Below are 22,357 nucleotides of genomic sequence, written 5' to 3' on the forward strand. Positions count from 1 at the left end.
TATCAAAATGATATTCTTTAAACCTTAATTAAAGCTGGACCTGATATAATATGTCTTCCTTCATAATACCTTACTGTTCTTCAGTGACCCTATTTAATGTCTTAGTACAAATCTGTTCTAGGGAAAAAATTTTTAATCTGATTAGAAAAGTACAAAAAATGAATCATCACTCATAATATTTAGATAAAATACTTATATAACTTTAAAGCAAAGGTGAAAGGCCCCAAATCCTGTTTATTTAGAAAGATTAAGAGCATTAATGTACTTTAATCCAGATTCCTTCTTTGGACTTGCAGATAAATGAATACCTTCCTGAGAAGGGTGATTGTTTCCTTTGTATTTTGTTTAGTCTTCATCGTGTTTTGCTCTGATCACCAGAGCAATGCATACTTTTTGCAAAACTTTTGGCTATTACAGAAATATATGAGATGAAAGTCCCTCTAATACCACTCTGAAGAGATAATCACTGACAATGGTGTCGGGAAACATTGAAAGGAGTTACTTGAACTCTAAGATACTTGCTGCTCATGGTGCCAGGATTAACTTTTCAAAGGACCATTTTGACTTTGAACTACAAGGGGTCATCATAACATTATAGCAAGCATCTTTTCATTTGATTTACCAGTCAAAAACCATTTCAACTGAGTATCTCTGAAGGTGTAATTAGCTTTATTCAACAACTCATGAACCAGGAAGGCTTCCATCTGGTACTAGAAGGGCACATCAGAGGCTAGGAGCAATGCAAAGCAGAAGGCTTTTATAGAAAGCAGGGTGAGGTGAGGAAGTCATTAGTAGAAGAAAAGAAAGGATTATTTGGGGCCAGGATAACTCTTTTTGGGAAGGAAGAGACCCAAGGGTTTTATCATGTGATTCCCTCTTCTTCCTCTGGTGTGGTGTCAGGGCGAAGGCCCATGAGCTGCCTCAGTGCAATCGGTTCAGTCGCTCAGTCATGTCCGACTCTTTGTGACCCCATGGACTGCAGCACGCCAGGCCTCCTTGTCCATCACCAACTCCCGGAGCTTACTCAAACTCATATCCATTGAGTCGGTGATGCCATCCAACCATCTCATCCTCTGTTGCCCCCTTCTCCTCCCGACTTCAGTCTTTCCCAGCATCAGATCTTTTCAAATGAGTCATTTCTTTGCATCAGGTGGCCAAAGTATTGGAGTTTCAACTTCAACATCAGTACTTCCAATGAATATTCAAGACTGATTTCCTTTAGGATGGACTGGTTGGATCTCCTTGCAGTCCAAGGGACTCTTCTCCAACACCACAGTCCAAAAGCATCAACTCTTTGGTGCTCAGCTTTCTTTATAGTCCAGCTCTCACATCCATACCTGACTACCAGAAAAACCATAGCTTTCACTAGACTTTGTTGGCAAAGTAATGTCTCTGCTTTTTAGTATGTTGTCTAGGTTGGTCATAGCTTTTCTTCCAAGGAGCAAGCATCTTTTAATTTCATAACTGCAGTCACCATCTACAGTGCTTTTGGAATCCAAAAAGATAAAGTCTGTCACTGTTTCCATTGTTTCCCTATCTATTTGTCATAAGGTGTTGGAACCAGAGTCCATGAGCTTAGTTTTTTTAATGTTTAGTTTAAGCCATCCTTTTCACTCTCCTCTTTCACTTTCACTTTCATCAAGAGGCTCTTTCATTTTTCTCCACTTCCTGCTACAAGAGTGGTATCATCTGCATATCTGAGGTTGTTGATATTTCTTCCTGCGATCTTGATTCCAGCTTGTGCTTCATCCAGCCCAGCGTTTCTCATGATGCATAACATATATGCATATAAGTTGCATAGAAGTTAAATAAGCAGGGTGACAATACACAGCCTTGATGTACTCCTTTCCTGATTTGGAAGCAGTCTGTTGTTCCATGTCCAGTTCTAACTATTGCTTCTTGACCTACATACAGATTTCTCAAGCAGCAGGTAAGGTGGTCTGGTATTTCCATCTCTTTAAGAATTTTCCACAGTTTGTTGTGATCCACACAGTCAAAGGCTTTGGCAGAGTCAATAAAGCAGAAGTAGGCATTTTTTTAAAAAACTCTCTGGCTTTTTTGATGATCCAACGGATGTTGGCAATTTGATCTCTGGTTCTTCTGCCTTTTCTAAAACCAGCTTGAACATCTGGAAGTTCATGGTTCACATACTGTTGAAGCCTGGCTTGGAGAATTTTGAGCATTTCTTTGCTAGTGTGTGAGATGAGTGCAATTGTGTGGTAGTTTGAGCATTCTTGCTTACTCCTTGGAAGAAAAGTTACGACCAACCTAGATAGTATATTCAAAAGCAGAGACATTACTCTGCCGACTAAGGTCCGTCTAGTCAAGGCTATGGTTTTTCCTGTGGTCATGTTTGGATATGAGAGTTGGACTGTGAAGAATGCTGAGCGCTGAAGAATTGATGCTTTTGAACTGTGGTGTTGGAGAAGACTCTTGAGAGTCCCTTGGACTGCAAGGAGATCCAACCAGTCCATTCTGAAGGAGATCAACCCTGGGATTTCTTTGGAAGGAATGATGCTAAAGCTGAAGCTCCAGTACTTTGGCCACCTCATGCGAAGAGTTGACTCATTGGAAAAGACTCTGATGGTGGGAGGGATTGAGGGCAGGAGGAGAAAGGGACGACCAAGGATGAGATGGCTGGATGGCATCACGGACTCGATGGACGTGAGTCTGAGTGAACTCCGGGAGATGGTGATGGACAGGGAGGCCTGGCGTGTTGCGATTCATGGGGTCGCAAAGCATTGGACACGACTGAGCGACTGAACTGAACTGAACTGAACCTGAGCATTCTTTGGCATTGCCTTTCTTTGGGATTGGAATGAAAACTGACTTTTTCCAGTCTTGTGGCCACTGCTAAGTTTTCCAAATTTGCTGGCATATTGAGTGTAACACTTTCACAGCATCATCTTTTAGGATTTGAAATAGATCAACTGGATTTCCATCACCTCCACTGGCTTTGTTCGTAGCGATGCTTCCTAAGGCCCACTTGACTTCACATTCCAGGATGTCTGGCTCTAGGTGAGTGATCACACCATCATGATTATCTGGGTCATTAAGATCTTTTTTGTGTAGTTCTTCTGTGTATTCTTACCACCTCTTCTTAATATCTTCTTATTCTGTTAGGTCCATACCATTTCTGTCCTTTATTGAGCCCATCTTTTCATGAAATATTCTCTTGGTATCTCTGAGTTTCTTGAAGAGATCTTTAGTCTTTCCCATTCTGTTGTTTTCCTCTATTTCTTTGCATTGATCACTGAGGAAGGCTTTCTTATCTCGCCTTGCTATCCTTTAGAACTCTGCATTCAAATGGGTGTATCTTTCCTTTTCTCCTTTGCCTTTGGCTTGTCTTCTTTACTCAGCTATTTGTAAGGCCTCCTCAGACAACTATTTTGCCTTTTTGCATTTCTTTTTCTTGGGGATGGTCTTGATCACTTCCTCCTGCACAATGTCACAAACCTCCTTCCATAGTCCTTCAGGCACTCTATCAGATCTAATCCCTTGAATCTATTTCTCACTTCCACTGTATAATCCTAAGGGATTTGATTTAGGTCATACCTGAATGGTCTAGTGGTTTTTTCTACTTTCTTCAATTTCAGTCTGTATTTGGCAATAAGGAGTTCATGATCTGAGCCACAGTCAACTCCCGGTCTTGTTTTTGCTGACTGTATAAAGCTTCTCCATCTTTGGCTGCAAAGAATATAATCAATCTTCTTTCGGTATTGACAATCTGGTGATGTCCATGTGTAGAGTCTTCTCTTGTGTTGTTGGGAAAGGGTGTTTGCTATACCAGTGTGTTCTCTTGGCAAAACTCTTCTAGCCTTTGCTCTGCTTCATTCTGTTCTCCAAGGCCAAACTTGCCTGTTACTCCAGATATCTCTTGATTTCCTACTTTTGCATTCCAGTTCCCTATAATGAAAAGGACATCTTTTCTGGGTGTTAGTTCTAAAAGGTCTTGTAGGTCTTCATAAAACTGTTCAACTTCAGCTTCTTCAGCGTTACTGGTCAGGGCATAGACTTGGATTACTGTGATATTGAATGGTTTGCCTTGGAGATGAACAGAGATCATTCTGTCGTTTTTGAGATTGCATCCAAGTACTGCATTTCGGACTCTTTTGTTGACCATGATGGCCACTCCATTTCTTCTAAGGGATTCCTGCCCGCAGTAGTAGATACAATGGTCATCTGAGTTAAATTCACTTATTCCAGCCCAGTTTAGTTCACTGATTCCTAAAAAGTCAACGTTCACTCTTTCTATCTCCTGTTTGAACACTTTCAATTTGCCTTGATTCATGGGCCTAACATTCCAGGTTCTTATGCAATATTGTTCTTTACAGCATCGGACCTTGCTTCCATCACCAGTCCTATCCACAACTGGGTGTTGTTTTTGCTTTGGCTCCTTCTCGTCATTCTTTCTGGAGTTATTTCTCCACTGACCTCCAGTAGCATATGGGGCACCTACTGACCTGGGGAGTACCTCTTTCAGTATCCTGTCATTTCGCCTTTTCATACTGTTCATGGGGTTCTCAAGGCAAGAATACTGATTTGGTTTGCCATTCCCTTCTCCAGTGGACCACATTCTGTCAGACCTCGCCACACTGACCCATCCATCTTGGGTGGCCCTACAGGGCATGGCTCATAGTTCCATTGAGTTAGACAAGGCTGTGGTCCATGTGATCAGATTGATTAGTTTTCTGTGATTGTGGTTTTCAGTCCCTCTGCCTTCTGATGGAGAAGGATAAGAGGCCTATGGAAGCTTCCTGATGGGAGAGACTGACTGAGGGGGAAACTGGATCTTGTTCTGATGGGCGGGGCCATGCTCAGTAAATCTTTAATCCAATTTTCTGTTGATGAGTGGAGCTCTGCTCCCTCCCTGCTACTTACCTGGGGCCAAGCCTGGTGGCTCAGATGGTGAAGCGTCTGCCTGCAGTGCGGGAGACTCGGGTTCAATCCCTGGGTTGGAAAGATCCCCTGGAGAAGGAAATGGCAACCCACTCCAGTGCTCTTGCCTGGAAAATTCCACGGACTGAGGAGCCTGGTAGGCTACAGCCCATGGGGTCACAAAGAGTCGGACACGACTGAGTGACTTCACTTCACTTCAAGACTCAATGAGTGAACTCCGGGAGTTGGTGATGGACAGGGAGGCCTAGCGTGCTGCGATTCATGGGGTCGCAAAGAGTCGGACACGGCTGAGTGACTTAACTGAACTGAACTGAACTGAAACTATGGTGGAGGTAATGGAGGGAAAAGGGGCTTCCCTGGTGGCTCAGAGGTAAAGCCTCTGCCTGCAGTGCTGGAGACCTGGGTTTGATCCCTGAGTCGGGATCCTGGAGAAGGCAATGGCAACCCATTCCAGTGCTCTTGCCTGGAAAATCCCACCGATGGAGGAACCTGGTAGGCTACAGTACAAAGCGTGGGACGTGCCTAAGCAACTTTACTGTATACTGTATATAACAAAGATAATGGCGACCTCCTTCAAAAGGTCCATGCACGCACCCAGTGCTCCCGACCCTGCCGCAGGCCTCCGCCGACCCACACCTCCTCCAGAAACTCCTGGACCCTCCTGGGCAAGTCTGGATCGGGGTCCTGGTGCACAAGGTTCTGCTGGTGCCGTCCCAGAGTCTGTTTCCCAGTCCTGTGTAAGTTCTGGTAGCTCTATGGTGGGGTTAACGGCGACCTCCTCCAAGAGGACTTATGCCCAGAAATTTCCAACTGCTTGATAAAAATAAAGCTGCATTTCTGAGGAAGGTTGAGAGTACAATTAGATTAAATCCAGGTGGAATCAGGGGCTTTGGTGCAAGTGGCAATACATGTGGCCTGTGGTTCTTCTCTTTAACGTACATCAACAAACATCAAGGAGTTCTCCCACTTCCTGTCTCTGCTGACCAAACTGTTAGGGGAAACACTGCCTGAAACCGTCCACCCTGGCCAGGCACCACAGTGGCCATTTGCATGAGTCATTTTACAGTTATTTTATGACAGGAGGCCTGGTAAGGAGCAAGGAGCTGACAAGCCACCACCAACCAGAAGAATTCGGGAAAGGTCGAAAGGAAACACCAGTCCGTGTGACCTACCAACCTCCCAGAATCCTCTTCGCTGGAATCCATCTTGGCTGAGCGATGCGCGTGCCACCAAGAAAGACCCTGAGCCAGAATGACTGGCCGGAGACAACCTGGAAGCGAATCCCCTCGCCATGACGCTGCAGACTGAGAGCCCTGTGGCAGGGCTGGGTCCTCTTACCCTCCTGCTCTCCGTCCGGGTGCTCCTTCCCAGAGAAGCCTCTGGTTCTGTCAGCACGTGTGTCTCCTCAGAGGACCTGTTTCCCAGTGTTACACAAGAGCCCACTCTGGGGCCCTGGTAGGCATCCCCCTTCCTGCAACAAAGCCATCACTGGTTTCCCCCATAATGCAAGCCCTTCTCTTCATCCTAAATAGCATTTTAAAAAAATGTTTTCATCTGTTATTCCACAATCTGGTTGCATTTACCTTACATATTCACTGCAACTTACCTTGTTCTAAGGATCCGTAAACACAAAAACACAGAATATTGCTCACCATCCAGTTACACAAAGGGTTAAGTCGCAATGGACTGCAGTCAGCCTCCAACAGTAAGTCCTGAATTCAGGGAACTCAGGATGGAAAAAACAGGATGAGCATTTTGTACTTTGGATTTTGGCCCCAAGATAGTTAAGATGCATGTCTAAGGAAGAATTTTGGTGACTCCAGATTCTTGCACCTTCCCATAAATAGAAAAGCACTAAACTCATTGACTTCACATATCTGGTTTGTGTGCGTGTGTGTGATTAGCAATAATCTTTTATCAAGATGTATGCTCGACTATGCATATTTTCCAGCCCCAAATTCACATACATATTGGCGGCTCTTTTTCTGCCTTTTCAGAGCCATTCTTCAGAGCTATCTGAGAGACTCTCTCCTGGGCTACAGTCCTCAGTAGTGTTCCCAAATAAAACTGAATCTCACTGCTTTTAAATTGTGATTTTGGTTTTCTACTTTTTATTTTCAGTTGCTATTTCCTTGAGAGATGTTCTATGGTGGAAGGAGAAGCTCTGTGAACAAACAGGTTAGATAGTACCCCCCAATTTGGATAATCAAAATGCATGCTCACATACTGAAGTCTCTGGGAAGTCCTTTGGTGATTAGAACCTTTGAACTTTAAGATAGCATTTTCCAAAAAATAGATTGGACAATGGCTCCCTTTGTTTGGGCAACTAGTGTCTTTAGTGACTTGAAGAAGTAGTATTCTTTTGAATAGTGTTTGAGAAATTCTGATTACAACATTAATTATTTTAAAAATTTATAAAACTCATATGTCACACAATTGTATAAATATTCATGTTTTTACTTGAAGAAATTATCTACTTTTGAATTCATGCACATTTTAAAATATAATAGCCTTACAGTGTTTATCTTCTCCACTCCAAATATTTCTGATTTTTCATTTTTTTCTATCTTGATGGCAGAGATCCCAGGACCTGTCTTGCTACAACAGTAAGCTTTTATGGTAATTATAGGAACTAATGATGGAAAATTCACCAGTGGGAAGACTAAATGGCATTGTTATGCTGAGAACATTATTTCTATGAAAAAATATGAACTAAGAAAAAATGAATTATTAGGTAGAAAGGTCATTATTTTACATTATTATTATAGAGGTCATTCTTACACATTATATTTACATTTTTTAAAATGTTGCAGAAGAAAGATTTATAATCAGAAATAGTTTTATACATACAAAGCTTATAATCTTAGCATAGGAAAGAATGTTATCATAGAAAATTTGATAGGATGTCATACCAACTGAAGAAATATGGAGACACTCATGGCTTTTTTGTGGTTAATTCTTTAAAGAATCTGAAAAAGAAATTTATTGATTTGAGTTATTCCAGTGCCACATTTCGTAAGATTGTAAAATGTACTGGAAATTATAAGGAACTTAGGAACATCAAAAACAGTCTTCTTGGCCTTCCCTGCTGGTCCAGTGGTTAAGAATCCGCCTTGTGATGCAGGGGACACTGGTTGCATCTCCCGTCCAGGAAGTTCCCACATGTCATGGGACAACTTGGCCCAAGGACCACAACTACTGAGGCTGCACTGTGGAGGCCCTGAGCCGCCGCTGCTGAGCCCAGGTCCTAGGGCCTGTGCTCCACAACAGGAGAAGCTACTGCAAGGAGAAGCCTGCACACGGCGCCTAAAGCATGGTCCCCACTCTCGGCAGCTCGTGAAAGGGAGAGTGAAGTTGCTCAGTCATGTCCAGCTCTTTGCGACCCCATGGACTGTAGCCCGCTCTTCAGTCCATGGAATTTTTCAGGCAAGAATACTGGAGTGGATTGCAATTTCTTTCTCCAGGGGATCCTCCCGACCCAGGGATCGAAAGCAGGTCTCCCGCATTGTGGGCAGACGCTTTACCGTCTGAGCCACCAGGGAAGCCCTCTACAACTGGAGAACTAGAGAAAGCCTGTGCACAACCACCAAGACCCAACGTAGCCAAAAACAAAGAAATAAATATTAAAACACACACACACACACACACACACAAACCCGACCTTTACCTCAAAGAAAGGGAGGCCCAACTTCAGAAGAGTTAAGGATTAAAAAAAAAGCAGATATTACAAATCAATAATTGCAAATCTGGAGATAAGGATATTCTGACTCTAGGTTTATGATTCATTCTACTATTTAAAAAGTGATTCATAAACTCTTCACGTTGTTGTTTGTTGTTTAGTCGCTGTCATGTCTGAGTCTTTGCGACCCCATGGATTGTAGCCAGACTCCTCCGTCCCCGGGATTCTCCAGGCAAGAATACTGGAGTGGGTTACCATTTCCTTCTCCAGGGGATCTTCCTGACGCAGGAATCGAACCTGCGTCGCCTGCATTGGCAGGCGTACGTGCTCAGCTGCTTCCGTCGTTTCCTACTGTTTGCCACGCTACGGACTGTAGCCCAACAGGCTCCTCTGTCCACGGGATCCTCCAGGCAAGAATACTGGAGGGAGTCTTCCCCACCCAGGGACTGAACCCAAATCTCCTGTGTCTCCTGCATTGCAGGCGGATTCTTTACCTCTGAGCCACGGGGAAAGCCTAAACTATTCACTGCTGCTACTGCTACGTCGCTTCAGTCTTGTCCGACTCTGTGCAACCCCTTAGACGGCAGCCCACCAGGCTCCTTGTCCCTGGGATTCTCCAGGCAAGCATACTGGAGTGGGTTGCCATTTCCTTCTGCAATGCATGAAAGTGAAAAGTGAAAGTCAAGTCGCTCAGTCATGTCCGACTCTTCAGGACCCCATGGACTGCAGCCCACCAGGCTCCTCCGTCCATGGGATTTTCTAGGCAGGAGTACTGGAGTAGGGTGCCATTGCTTTCTCCAAAACTATTCACAGTTTTATACAAATAGTAAGTTATTACCAGAGTGAGTGACCTTAGAGCTGTATTGTGAAATAGAATTATTCTCTAAGGGGGAAAAAACCTTCACTTCCCTATTTCCACCACTAGATGGTAGGCTACTGAATAACACACAATACAGGATTTCACAGGTCTAGAGTGGTAAATTGGAGAAGGCAATGGCACCCCACTCCAGTACTCTTGCCTGGAAAATCCCATGGGCGGAGGAGCCTGGTGGGCTGCAGTCCATGGGGTCGTGAAGAGTCGGGCACGACTGAGCGACTTGACTTTCACTTTTCACTTTCATGCATTGGAGAAGGAAATGGCAACCCACTCCAGTGTTCTTGCCTGGAGAATCCCAGGGACGGGGGAGCCTGGTGGGCTGCCGTCTATGGGGTCGCACAGAGTCGGACACGACTGAAGTGACTTAGCAGCAGTAGCAGCAGCAGCAGAGTGGTAAATAGGGTCAATGAGGAGAATGGCAAGTTGCAAAGTCACAAGAGACTGGAAGTTATAAACAGTCTGGTGAATTGGGATTTACCCGAGGAGAATGAGGCCACAACTTTCCCCTACTTTACTTCTAAAGCAGTGAGAGCCAGGTCTAACAACTCCTGAACCCCGAGATAAAATTTGTTTTGGTGACCTCCAATCTGTGTGATGGGTAGAAAATGAGAAACTGATTAAAAGTTCAAAGGCTGATTGCACAGTGCATTTCTACATCACAGTGTATTCAATTTGGGAGTCCTTTCTGAGTACAATGCAAAAAGCAGAAACGATACAGGGAAAAGCTTGAAAGACTTCAACACGAACATTTAAAATATCTGTGTGTTGGGATTTCGCTGGTGGTGCAGTGGTTAAGAATTTGCTTTGCCATGCAGAGGACGCAGGTTCGATCCCTGGTTGGGGAACGAAGATCCAGCAGCAGCTAAGCTCGCACACCACAACTAGAGAGTTCATGCACCCAAACAAAAGTTCCACATGATGTAGCGAAGACCCTGCTGCAACTGAGACGATGCAGTCAAATCAGTCAATCAGTATCAAAAATGAATAAAGTGAAGCGTCTATGCTGAAAGACATCCCATGTCCACCACACCATGGGACTAAATATTCAATGACAAAGGAATATTTAATTGTGGAATAGCTATATGAGGGAATGCTGGTTAGTCATTTAAAATAGTCGCTTAGATAATTTTCTACATAGGAAATAAAGATACTGATAGATGGAAAAAATGTTACATTATATCAATATATACCATAATATGTTTAGGGAATAATGATAAAGAAAAATGAAAAATAATGACATTTATTTATATCCATAAATCAAAGTTCTTTTTAAAGGTCAGCTTTGTTTTCGTGGTTTCAAAAGTGTTGCACTCAGGATGTATTATCTCTGAAGTTGGAAGAGAACAAAACTAAACTTTTAACAGAAAGGTTGGTAAAGCAACTCTACCGATTGCGTTCCTGCTGTCCAACCCATCGAGAGCTTGCCCTGCCCCCTCTCTTCCTTTCTCTCTCCTTCTCCTGGCAGTGGTGGTGGCTACCTAACATCTGGTTTCCCTGGAGGTGATGGCACTTGGGTGGTGTCTATGAGTTCGCTGTTCAGGTGGTCAGTTTTGCCATTCATGATAATAGTACTGAATATAGTTATGATTCTTTGGTTTAAATTTTAATGACTTTTAGTTTTCAATGTCTAAAACAATATTTTCAGACTGGGGTTTATAGACCACCTTGCATTGATTTGTTAAAAATGCAGATTTGGGGGCTTTCCCCCAGGCTCAGTGAATCTGAAATTTTGGAAAAAGTGTTCTGAATTTTCATTTTTAACTAGCTCCTTGAGTTATTTTTATGCATGTTGAAATTTGAGAGCTGTCGGTAATGGTTAGGATCAAGTGTGAGAAGAACCAGGGTGAAAATATCAAACTAGGGAACACTTTCAACGTCTGAATATTTATCAGAGTTCTCATCTCAGCTATGTTTCCAACAGATGCTTATATATTCAGTATTTTTAAAGGCACAAACATATAGTGACCAACTAATGATAATAACTTTAATAACCTAAGCACTTTCCCTTCAGTCATCAAAAATTTGCTACTTCATGAAAGCACCCAGGATATATGTGGAAACTGCAGAAAATAAACCAAGAAGTAGTGTCTTAAAAAGGACAAAATGAAACAAAATAACATTTCAGAAATAAACTTCACATAGTGGAGGAATGAGTCTGGATTTAGACATTCTCTGCTATTCCTGAAGGCAATTGGCACCTGACAAATTTGGATGCCAGAGGCGTGGATGACAGCGTGAAGAGCTCAGGTCTTGAAGGCTTTCACAGGTGGCTTCAGCATGACCATGGGCTCCTCTCGGAGGTAAGGTTGTGTCCTGGTTCTGAGACTGACGTTTGCAAGGAATCAGTGACCTCCGATTTCAATCCGCAGCAGGTTTCCACAAAATGCTGGCGAGAGAAAATTAGTCACAGAATAACAGTTGGAGAGAAATGCATTGCCAAGGATACAGTTGTCAGTTTCCAAGGATGAGAAAGCTATTTCCCTGGTGAGAGAGGCTTCTGTGGGAATAACAGATATTAGAGAAGTGTCACGTTGTGGAAATGCCTTGAAAGCACAGGCTAATAAAATACCAAGGTTCTTGTCCCTGTGGACTTTTTTGTAGAGTCTGGTTTGAATTAAATATTGCAGCGGGGAAATCCAGAGCATGTTTCAGTAAATAGATAAGAAATTTGGATTTATTCAAGTTACGAATCAGTGTCTAGGTCACTGGCTTTTGAAATGTTTATGAAAACTGTCTAAACTTTCTTGGAATAAACATTTTGATTTGGGGCTTCAGTGGTGGAGAATCTGCCCACCAGTGCGGGAGACACGGGTTCGATCCCTAATGCGGGAAGATCCCACATGCTGCGGGCAGTCAAGCCCGAGGGCTTCCACTACTGAGCCTGCGCTCTAAGAATCCAGGAGCCGCGTGACTGAGCCCGCGCTCCCCGAAGATGAAGACGCTGCAAAGACAAGCTCGTGCCCCACAGCTGGAGAGGAGCCTCCGCTCGCCGCAGCTAGAGAAAAGCCCACTCAGCAACCAAGACACAGCACAGCCAAAGCTAAATAAATGCACATTAAAAAAAAAAAAGTTTTGAGTTTTGTTAAAAAGCTCATTTCAAAGTAGTTTAGCTTTTGAAATATGGCTTTCTTTTCATAATAACTGTCTTGATACTTGATTACCTGTGGCAGCCGTGAGAACTTCCTACTGGAGGGAATTGACTGCCGGAGGAGCCGACCAACCGTGCATGGTCGGACAGGCATTCACTAATGCCCTGGCGTGGTAGGCATGCTGGGAGAGCCTTGGTCCTGAGAGTGAGCGGATGCTTCTCCTCTGACTTTGTTGTTTGAAGGCAGCAAAATTTGCAGATGTCTCATGAAACAAGAGATAAATGAAGTCCCTTAAAGCCACTTATTTAGGCTAGTTTTTAGTGAACTATGTAATTATTATGGGGCTCCCCTTGTGGCTCAGATGGTGAAGAGTCTGCCTTCGATGAAACCTGTTTTGATCCCTGGGTCAAGAAGATCCCCTGGAGAAGGAAATGGCAACCCAGTCCAGTACTCTTGCCTGGAAAATCCCATGGATGGTGGAGCCTGGCGGGCTACAGTCCACCGGGTCGCAAAGAGTTGGACAGGACTGAGCAACTTCACTTAGCCAAAAGCGACTAAATTTGAAGGTAACTGACACAATCCCCTGGTGGCTCAGAGGGTAAAGCATCTGCTTGCAATGCAGGAGACCTGGGTTCGATCCCTGGGTCAGGAAGATCCCCTGGAGAAGGAAATGGCAACCCACTCTTGTACTCTTGCCTGGAAAATCCCATGGACAGAGGAGCCATGGGATCGCAAAGAGTCGGACACGACTGAGCGACTTCACTTACTTATGAGCATTTATAAAGTTCTAGGTAGTCGTTCTAAGTGCTTTACATGAATGAAGTTATTCACAGCAACCTTATGACATTTGTGATGCTGTCATTTCAAATTCATGGATAAAGCTGGGAGCACAGACAGGCTAGGTAACTTTCCTAAGGTCACAGTGCTGGGGAGTGGTGTTAAGAGGACTTGAACTTGGAAGTCCACTTTCAGAGCCAAGCTTTCCCAAGGTGGCATCAAGCTGTCATGTGGGGCTGCAGTCATCTCGAGGCTCAGCTGGGGGTGCAGAATCTGTTCCCAGCTCCATCACATAGCTGTCAGCAGGCCTTGGTTCCTTGCTGTTTGATTTTTGGCTGGAGGCTTCATTCCACACCACAGGAATTTATCTCATTAGTGAGTTTACAAATGAGATCACACAATATAGGGTTTCATTTTTATCTTTTTTCCCACCCAGAAATATTAATATATTGTAAATTTTTTTCCCATGTAACTAAATCTATTTCTAATCATCATTTTTTTCTAAAGGCTTTGGATACAATTTGTCAACTTAAAAATGCAGAATTCTTTTGGGCAAAACATTTAAAATATTATGGAAAAACTCACTTTATCTTCTTTGATTTATGCACTAAAACTTCACTCACAGTTGGCTGTTGGCTTCTTTGACTCATTACTATTAAAAAAAAAAGAAAGATTTGTGCTTTTATTTGACAGCAGAGTTCTTACTGGCAATTTATTGCTGTATTTTAACATTTATCTTCTTTTTGTAATTATCGAAATTCTACAAAAATGAAATACTCTTTTTCAGTGCTAAATGTAGAGCTGTGCAAATTAACAGGAATGACTCACTACTATAATGGAGGTAAAATATTTAAAGTAATTAAAAATTTCTTGCTGACTTGTCTGAATTATAATTTTTTTTAAGTGTGTGTGTGTGTGTGTGTGTGTGTGTGTGTGTTGTGATAATGAAAAATAGTCTGCCAGGGGTGGCAGGAATGATCTTCTCATCTCTAAATTTCACACAGAGGCTTCCTACTTGATGGTTCTTTATTATTGGTTTTATGAAAAGAAAGCTGAGAGAGGAGTTTTGCATTGTTGGCGCCACACTTCACTGTGTATGTGAAATTGACTTAAAAGAGCCCCATTCTAGTCCTCCTTAGAAACACAGACCCTGCACCTTGGGAAACTGGAAGTCAAGAAGATGAACACCTTCAAACTGATGTTTCAGGCATGAGTTCATTCTAGAGAAAATTAACCCCAATGGGGGGGGGGGGGGGCTTTAAAAAAAGGAAAAGTTGAAAAACAACAAAATTGCAGCTATTTAAAAAAACCCATCCCAAATGCAGCAAATTCCTCATTTTTATCTGTTAAATATGTCTTTTGGTTATATCTTCTTATTCTTGACCTAAAGAGGAGGTCATAGAATTGTAGGGCTTCCCAGTGTGCCACTTTTGGCGACACCCCTAATTTTTTGTGTTGCTCTCCTTCCTTTAGTGACGTATACTAAAGACTGACAATAGAAGAGAATAGAAAAATTTGTATTATTTTTCTGTGTTGTTCACCAGTATCATTCATGTAAGAGGGAAATGAATTTTCCCTAAATGATAATTTTATTGAGCTTTTGATTTGCCTTAATTCCTTATATCCTTTCAATGGCTTCCCAGGTGACTCAGTGGCAAAGAATCTGCCTGCCAATGCAGGAGATTCGGGAGACACAAATTCGACCCCTGGGTAGGGAAGATCCCCTGGAGAAGGAAATGGCAACCCACTCCAGTACTCTTGCCTGGAGAATCCCATGGGCAGCGGAGCCTGGCGGGCTGCAGTCCCTGGGGTCTCAGAGTCAGACGCGACTGAGCACAGCACAGCAGCAGCGATAGCAAAGGCTCTGTGTGGAAGGCAAGGGCGTCATAACTTCCTCACAGGGACAGAGGAGCCTGATGGGCTACAGTCCACTGGATTGCAAAGTGTCAGACAAGCACGTGCTCTTAAATCCTTTCGGTGCAATATTCCTTAGGATTGGATTATAATTTGTTGAGTATATCTTTCACACATCAAGTTGCTTAGTTGAGAGTCTCTGTTGCCTAGGATTCCCTGTGCCCTTCTGACCCTACTTTTTGAAAGCTGGGTATAGGAGAGAGCCCGGCACTGACTGATTGGTGCAATGTATTACATATTGCTTTAAATGTTATCACCAACCATTTAATGAGCATTTGTGACTTGCGGGTAATGAGTGAGAGTTGAGGATGAGGTTGGATTTTTTTCTTTAGAAACTGGAGGTTCAATTTATTTCATCCTCTTCAGAAAACACCACTGGAGTAAACTTTAGCACCAGAACCAGATGTTAGCTAAGCACCATCGTCCTTCTTCAACTGCTGTGAGTCTCACAGGAAGCCTTCATAAGCACTAAACACATGAACATAAAATTCATTTTAAATGAGCCTTACGTCTAAAACTTACTTCAACAGTTGTATTACCTCAATTAGGAGAAAATATATAATTTAAATAGCTACAAATAGTTAATTAATGTATAAATAGCATGCGATCCCAAACAACGCTTGCATGATTTCAAAAACAATGAAGCAATTATGAGAACAAAGAGAAATAGACACAGGGGACGCCGCCACCAGTTCTTTCCGAGGGATTAGATAGGCTACAGGAACAAGCTGATGGTGTGTGCTTAACATTTTGACATTTCAAAGCTTGGTGATGACCCATAAAAGTTTTGACTAGGTAAGTCATTAAATTTTGTCTCCTGGCACGAAATGTATATTTTCAACAACACTTGCAGTTATTAACAATAGTTGGTGCTTTTCAAAAGAGAACTTTGTTTCTAATTTACTATTTTCATTTTTAAAGGGCTTAAAAGCCAGAGATTGTATTAGCCAATATTCAAGGAAAGTTCGGGCTGAGCAGTAGGCTCTTGATGAAGCTCTCACTGCAGGGTGCCAGCTCCATGGACGGACCTCCTGGGGAGCTGCGGGAGGCTGTCCTCGAGGCCCAGGACCTGGATTTAGGAGGGCGCTTCCTGTGCCCTGGGCCGCCGCCAGCATGCTCAGCTCACAGCTCTGGGCTCCCCAGAGCAGCGAGCTGGCTCCTTGAGCAGCGTCTAAACGTTTTACTTCTCTCCATCAGCGCCCCTTCCTTCTCTTTCTCATTCCGCGTCTTTTGGTCTTTTGCCTATTCTGCCAATTCATTCAAAAGCCTGAAACGCAAAACCACAGATTCTTTCCTGGCTTACCGTCAACCTTCTCTCTTTGTCTCCCAGTACCTGGAGAATCCTGCAGGTTCTTTTTCATGAAAAGTCTGTTTTTCTGGCTCCCTCTGCAGGATGGGCTGATTTTCTCTAAGCTACATGCAAGTCATGTTTTAAAATTTCCTTCAAAATACAGTTAGTTCTTCCGGGCAAATCCAGGACTAATTGACCCATCACAGATGTTCCCTGCTAAAACAGACTAAGCGCTGTCTGAGAGTGCTCAGTCCTGTCTCACTCTTTGTGACCCCACGGACAGCAGCCGGCCCAGGCTCCTCTGTCCATGGGGTTTCCAGGCGAGAATACTGGAGTGCGTTGCCATCTCCTTCTCCAGGGGACCTTCGCGACCCAGGCTCTGAACCCATGTCTCCTGCTTGGCAGGCAGATTCTTTACCACTGAACCACCTGGGAAGCCCAAGGTTAACTGAAATTATGAAAGAAATGACCACTAAAAGGGTGCTAAACTGGGAGACTTGGCCTCCAGTTCTGGCTCTATGACTTGTGAGGGGTGTCTGATCTTCACTGAATTTCACTTCCTGCACATCGTTTATATAAACTATCAATATAAATCATATAAAATCAATCTATTGATATATAACCCAAACATAAAACATCATTTATTAAAATAGTTATAATACATGCAAAGACATAAAAACACTTATGAATGTAAAATGAAATAGACAAAACAGAAGATTCTATATTATAGAATAATTAACAATTATAGCACAATTATATTATTAATATTATATATAACTACTAATATCTGAAACTCGTAGCTCAGTCAGTAAAGAATCCGTCTGCAATGCAGGAGACCCTGGTTCGATCCCTGGGTCAGGAAGATCTCCTGAAAAAGGAAATGGCAACTCCAGTATTCTTGCCTAGAAAATCCCATGGACACAGGAGCCTGGCGGGCTACAGTCCAGGGGTGGCAAGAGTCGGATGCGACTTAGTGACTAAACCACCACGTGATTATTATCACAGTTTCCCCCACGGGTTTTATCCTGGTGTTTGCATAGTGTATTGTGCTTAGCTCTAGGCATCTGGTTTTGCTCGGAGTTTTTGCATTTCAGATGCATCACTGGCAGGGTGTAGCTCATGTCTCTTCTGGCTGCAGGAGCTAGCAGAGTGCCAGACAGGGACTAGGGTGCACAACTGACCCAAAAGAGTACAGTGATGTCTTGTGCTTGAAATATTACAAGCTCTTAGAGCTTAAAAATAATACATCAAAAGTTCATATCATCTTAATATGAGTGAGCTCTGCTTTGGAGACAGGAAAAGTCCTTTAGAGGGAAGCTATACTTTATTAATAGATATAACTTCGTATGTTCACATCCCCATTTCACAGACCGGAAAACTGAGGATCCTGCCTTCTCCTCCCCTTTGCTTTTACCACCTCTAAATCTACTAGGGTAAGTGGTCAGTACGGATCCAGGCAGCCTGACGTCGGCAAGGCCTTCTTCCCAGCAAGGACTCCTGGGCCGGGTGTTCTGTCCCACCTCCCTTGTGGTTCTGGCAATAAGTGGGTGGCCACCCCCTGCAGAGCAGGCCCTGCTCCCTGCCTTGGCCCTGGGTTGCAGCGCCAGCAGGAAGGGGCACCTTCTGGGGCACCTGCACCAGCCCGGGTGCAGTCCTCTGGAGGACCCCGACCCACAGCGGTGCGCAGGATGCAAGCTGCCTGCTTTTGTGCCAAGTTCGAGCCCCGGGGCCTCACCGGTAAAGCGCAGTACAGTGCCGGGGGAGCGGCAGGGCTGGAGCAGGGCTGAGAAAGGTGACCAGCGACCCAAGGCCTTGCCATTCCCCTAGGCTTGCCAGGAACCTAGTGAAAGTTGCTCAGTCGTGTCAGACTCTCTGCGACCCCGTGGACTGTATAGTCCATGGAATTCTCTAGGCCAGAATACTGGGGTGGGTAGCCTTTCCCTTCGCCAGGGGATCTTCCCAGCCCAGGGATGGAACCCAGGTCTCCCACATTGCAGGCGGATTGTCTACCACTTGAGCCACAAGGGAAGCCAGGACCCCAAGGTCTTCTGATAAAAGGCCCCTGACCTCCCTAGATCTCGGCCCCTTTGAGATGTAAATGTTCTACAACCCAGGAATGTCTTTCTCCAGGACTTGGACCATCCTTTCTTTTGAAATACAATCAAGAAAGATAACATGGAAACGTGTATGTTACAAAATATGTGAAGCTGGTCACAGGTCCAGGTTCGATGCATGAGACAGGGTGCTCCAGGCTGGTGAACTGGGATGACCCTGAGGGATGGGATAGGGAGGGAGGTGGGAGGGGGGTTCAGGATGGGGGACACGTGTACACCCGCGGCGGATTCATGTCAATGTATGGCAAAACCACTATGGTACTGTAAAGTAATTAGCCTCCAATTAAAATAAATAGATTAATTAAAAAAAAATAGATCCTGGAAACAAACAAAAAAAAGAAAGATCCTGGCCTTATGAACCAGTCTCTATGGGAGTCCGGAATCTAACTCCCAGTTTCCTTTCCCCGTGGCCTCTGCTGTTGATAATTTCCTACAAGCTCCCTCCAGCCTTACGCTATCCTGCTGTGTGTTTCCACAGTTGAGTTCAGCTGTTCTTTCCCAGCTAAGTAATGTTGACCCCTATTGCAGTAGTCTGGAATAAAACCTTTGTTCTTTTAGCCAGTGTCTCTTTGAAAAGAGTGGGGAGGGCAGAGGATAGGGAAAGTTCTAGACTAAAAGGAAGGAGGAACCACAAGGAGGAAAGGGAGGGAATCCCTGATCTCAGAGTCCAGGGGCAGGAGGGAGGTCTCCCACCTACACAGCGTCGGGTAGGGGTGGGGTGCAGGGGGATTTGGTGGAGGGGTGTTATTCCATGGTACAGCCGTGTCCGACTCTTTGCAACCCCATGGACTGCAGCACACCAGGCTTCCCTGTCCTTCACCATCTCTTGGAGCTTGCTCAAACTCATGTCTGTTGAGTTGAGTCAGTGATGCCATCCAACCATCTCATCCTCTGTTGTCCCCTTCTTCTCCTGCCTTCAGTCTTTCCCAGCATCAGGGTCTTTTCTAATGAGTCAGGTGGTCAAAGTATTGGAGCTTCAGCTTCAGCATCAATGAGTGAATAATCCTTCCAATGAATATTCAGGATTGATTTGCTTTAGGATTGATTGGTTGGATCTCCTTGCAGTCCAAGGGACTCTCAAGAGTCTTCTCCAACACCACAGTTCAAAAGCATCAATTGTTCAGCACTCAGCTTTCTTGATAGTCCAACTCTCACATCCATACGTGACCACTGGAAAAACCATAGATGGACCTTTGTTGGCAAAGTAATGTCTCTGCTTTTTAATATGCTATTTAGGTTGATCATAGCTTTTCTCCCAAGGAGTGTCTTTTAATTTTATGGCTGCAGTCACCATCCACAGCGGCAGCGAGGAGGACCTTGCTTTGGATACACTGGGGCTGGGTGTGTGAAGGAGCTTCTGTTACACTCTACTAGTGTAATAGAAACAGGACTTCGACTCAACTAGGCTTGAGATCCATTCCTGTCTTCTCTATCGTGTGTCTTTGGGAGTGTTCCTTAGCCTTTCTCCTTGTTCAGTTTCCACTCTGTAAAATGGAAATAATAATAAATACCTGCTTCACAAGAGTGGACTGTAAAAAAGGCAGGACACCAAAGTATTGGCCCCTTTGAACTGTGTTGCTAGAGAAGACTTCTGAAAGTCCCTTGAACAGCAAAGACATCAAACCAGTCAATCTTAATGGAAATCAACTCTGAATACTTGTTGGAAGGACTGATTCTAAAGCTGAAGCTCCAGTATTTTGGTCATTTGATGTGAACAGCCGACTCATTGGAGAAGTCCCTGATGCTGGAAAAGATTGAGGGCAGAAGAAGGGGACATCAGAGGATGAGATAGCTGGATGGCATCACTGATGCAATGCACATGAACTTGGGCAAGCTCCGGGAGATGGTGAGGGACAGGGAGGCCTGGTGTGCTGCAGTCCATGGGGTTGCAAGGAGTCAGACATGACTGAGTCACTGAACAACAACAACATAAGAATCTTGTGAGGTCAGTTCAGTAATATATGTAAATGACTGCCGGGGGCCAGCGTGAGGAACTCTGCCCATGGCAAAGGTCATGAGGAAAGAGGCTTGGCATACGCAAAGGCATGATCAAGCCTCAGGAAACCCCCTGTTCCCGAGCATCTAACCCCCAAACCAGAGTCTGTTTTATGCTCTCACCTACACCTCTGACTTTACGGGTCTCTCCCCCATAACCGTTTCTCTTGGAGAAGGAATAAACTTGCAGCTCCAAGGCAATAAAAATTCCTGGGCGTGACAAGAGTGTTTCAGCTTATGGACTCCTCTGAAGGTTATCTAGCCCACCTGTATAGGTTCGTCCGGCCACATGTGACTGTTTACAGCCTCCCAATCTGAGAGGCACGAGATGTTTTAGACTTACTAAAGGCGAATTCTTTTGGGAAGTTAGAAATTATTAGTATAGTGGGTTGGTTAGGAATTATATTGGTGAAGGGTTTTTCATTTGTTGTGCCAATAATTGCTGCTAATTCCCTACCCTGGGTGTGACAAGGGTGTTTCAGGTCAAACCTCTCTGCTGACAGACTAGCTTGTGTGACAGGATTATCCATACTCCTGCCACTACGCACATGATTGTTTACTACCTCTTAACCATAAACAGCACAGAGAGTTTTGGAGTATTTTGAGAGTCTTAATTAGCATAGGGCTTTTTATTCTTGTTGAGTCAATGATTGCCGCCAGGCCTCCATATCCTTAGGCACCTGGGAATATATTAATCAATGTATTTGGAATATAGAAAAGGAAATATAGTAGTTTTTAAGGTTAGCAATACTAGACTTTTTGAGTTAATGAATTTTCTCTTTTGTAATAGATCACTGTGCTTTGTTATAAATCACTGTGTCCTTGCTATGTAAAAATGTAACTTTATCACTATCTTAAGACTAAATAGATCTTAAGGGGAACATTGGTGAAAGGATTTTCATTTGTTGGGCTGATGTTTGCTGCTAAATCTCCATGTTCCCTGCCCTTATAAGAAGCATAACTAACATATAGGGGAAATAAGCATTAACCTTTAAGCATATAGGAGAAATAAGCATTAATCTTTAAGATTAATCATGTTAACCTTGGGTTAAATAAATTCCTTTCTTGATTGTAACTCACTACACCCTCACCCTATAGGAATGCAACTTTATTTGGAGGGTGGTGCCTGGTTTAAGAAAAAACACCCTTGGAAAAAATAAGTTTTTTGGTTATCAGAAAGAAAGGATCATAAAATGTCAGTGGGTCTCATGGCCAGAAGATGATGTAATATTCCTAAGACCTTTTTTTTTACATTTATGTGAAGCACCTGATTTTAATAAAGGTCAGGACTGCTGACCCCCATGTGACCCTGTATTCATCCCTAGTGTAACAAAATGTATATAAACAAACCCCAAAATAAAGAAATTGGATCAGTTTCCGGAAAGACTGATTCCCCCATGTCACTTCTTTCTTGCTCCCATTTTTCTGGCTGAATTCCCATCTGGAGCATGGATGCTATTCCACGTAATCCAAGTTATTCAGCCTCTTTTTCTCCACTAATCTTCCTACTACACTATCCGTTTCTGATCTCTCTCTATATCTGTAATTAAATATGTATTTTTCCAAGGACACCGACTCCGTCCCCACCTTCGAATCACCCTGGACCCACCAGGGCTGGACCCCGGCAAATGACGGTGCACACCCTCCTGTAATATTATTGTCTTCTTAAGGTAAAGGAAATCGGTCCTGAGTGTTCATTGGAAGGACTGATGCTGAAACTGA

The 22,357-nt window shown here is 43.7% G+C and overlaps 1 protein-coding gene across 1 annotated transcript in view; it reads left to right on the plus strand.

Annotated features, from left to right (window-relative positions):
* Positions 1 to 6,190: 6,190 nt before the first annotated feature.
* Positions 6,191 to 22,357, plus strand: part of PSKH2 (protein serine kinase H2) — a 29,500-nt gene continuing 13,333 nt past the window's right edge. Inside the window, 3 exon segments of the mRNA XM_052651588.1 lie at positions 6,191 to 6,281; positions 11,643 to 11,755; positions 18,128 to 18,273. Of these exon segments, the coding sequence (XP_052507548.1) occupies positions 6,191 to 6,281; positions 11,643 to 11,755; positions 18,128 to 18,273 (350 nt within the window).

The sequence above is a fragment of the Budorcas taxicolor genome, chromosome 14, assembly GCF_023091745.1.
Source record: "Budorcas taxicolor isolate Tak-1 chromosome 14, Takin1.1, whole genome shotgun sequence".
NCBI lineage: Eukaryota > Metazoa > Chordata > Mammalia > Artiodactyla > Bovidae > Budorcas > Budorcas taxicolor.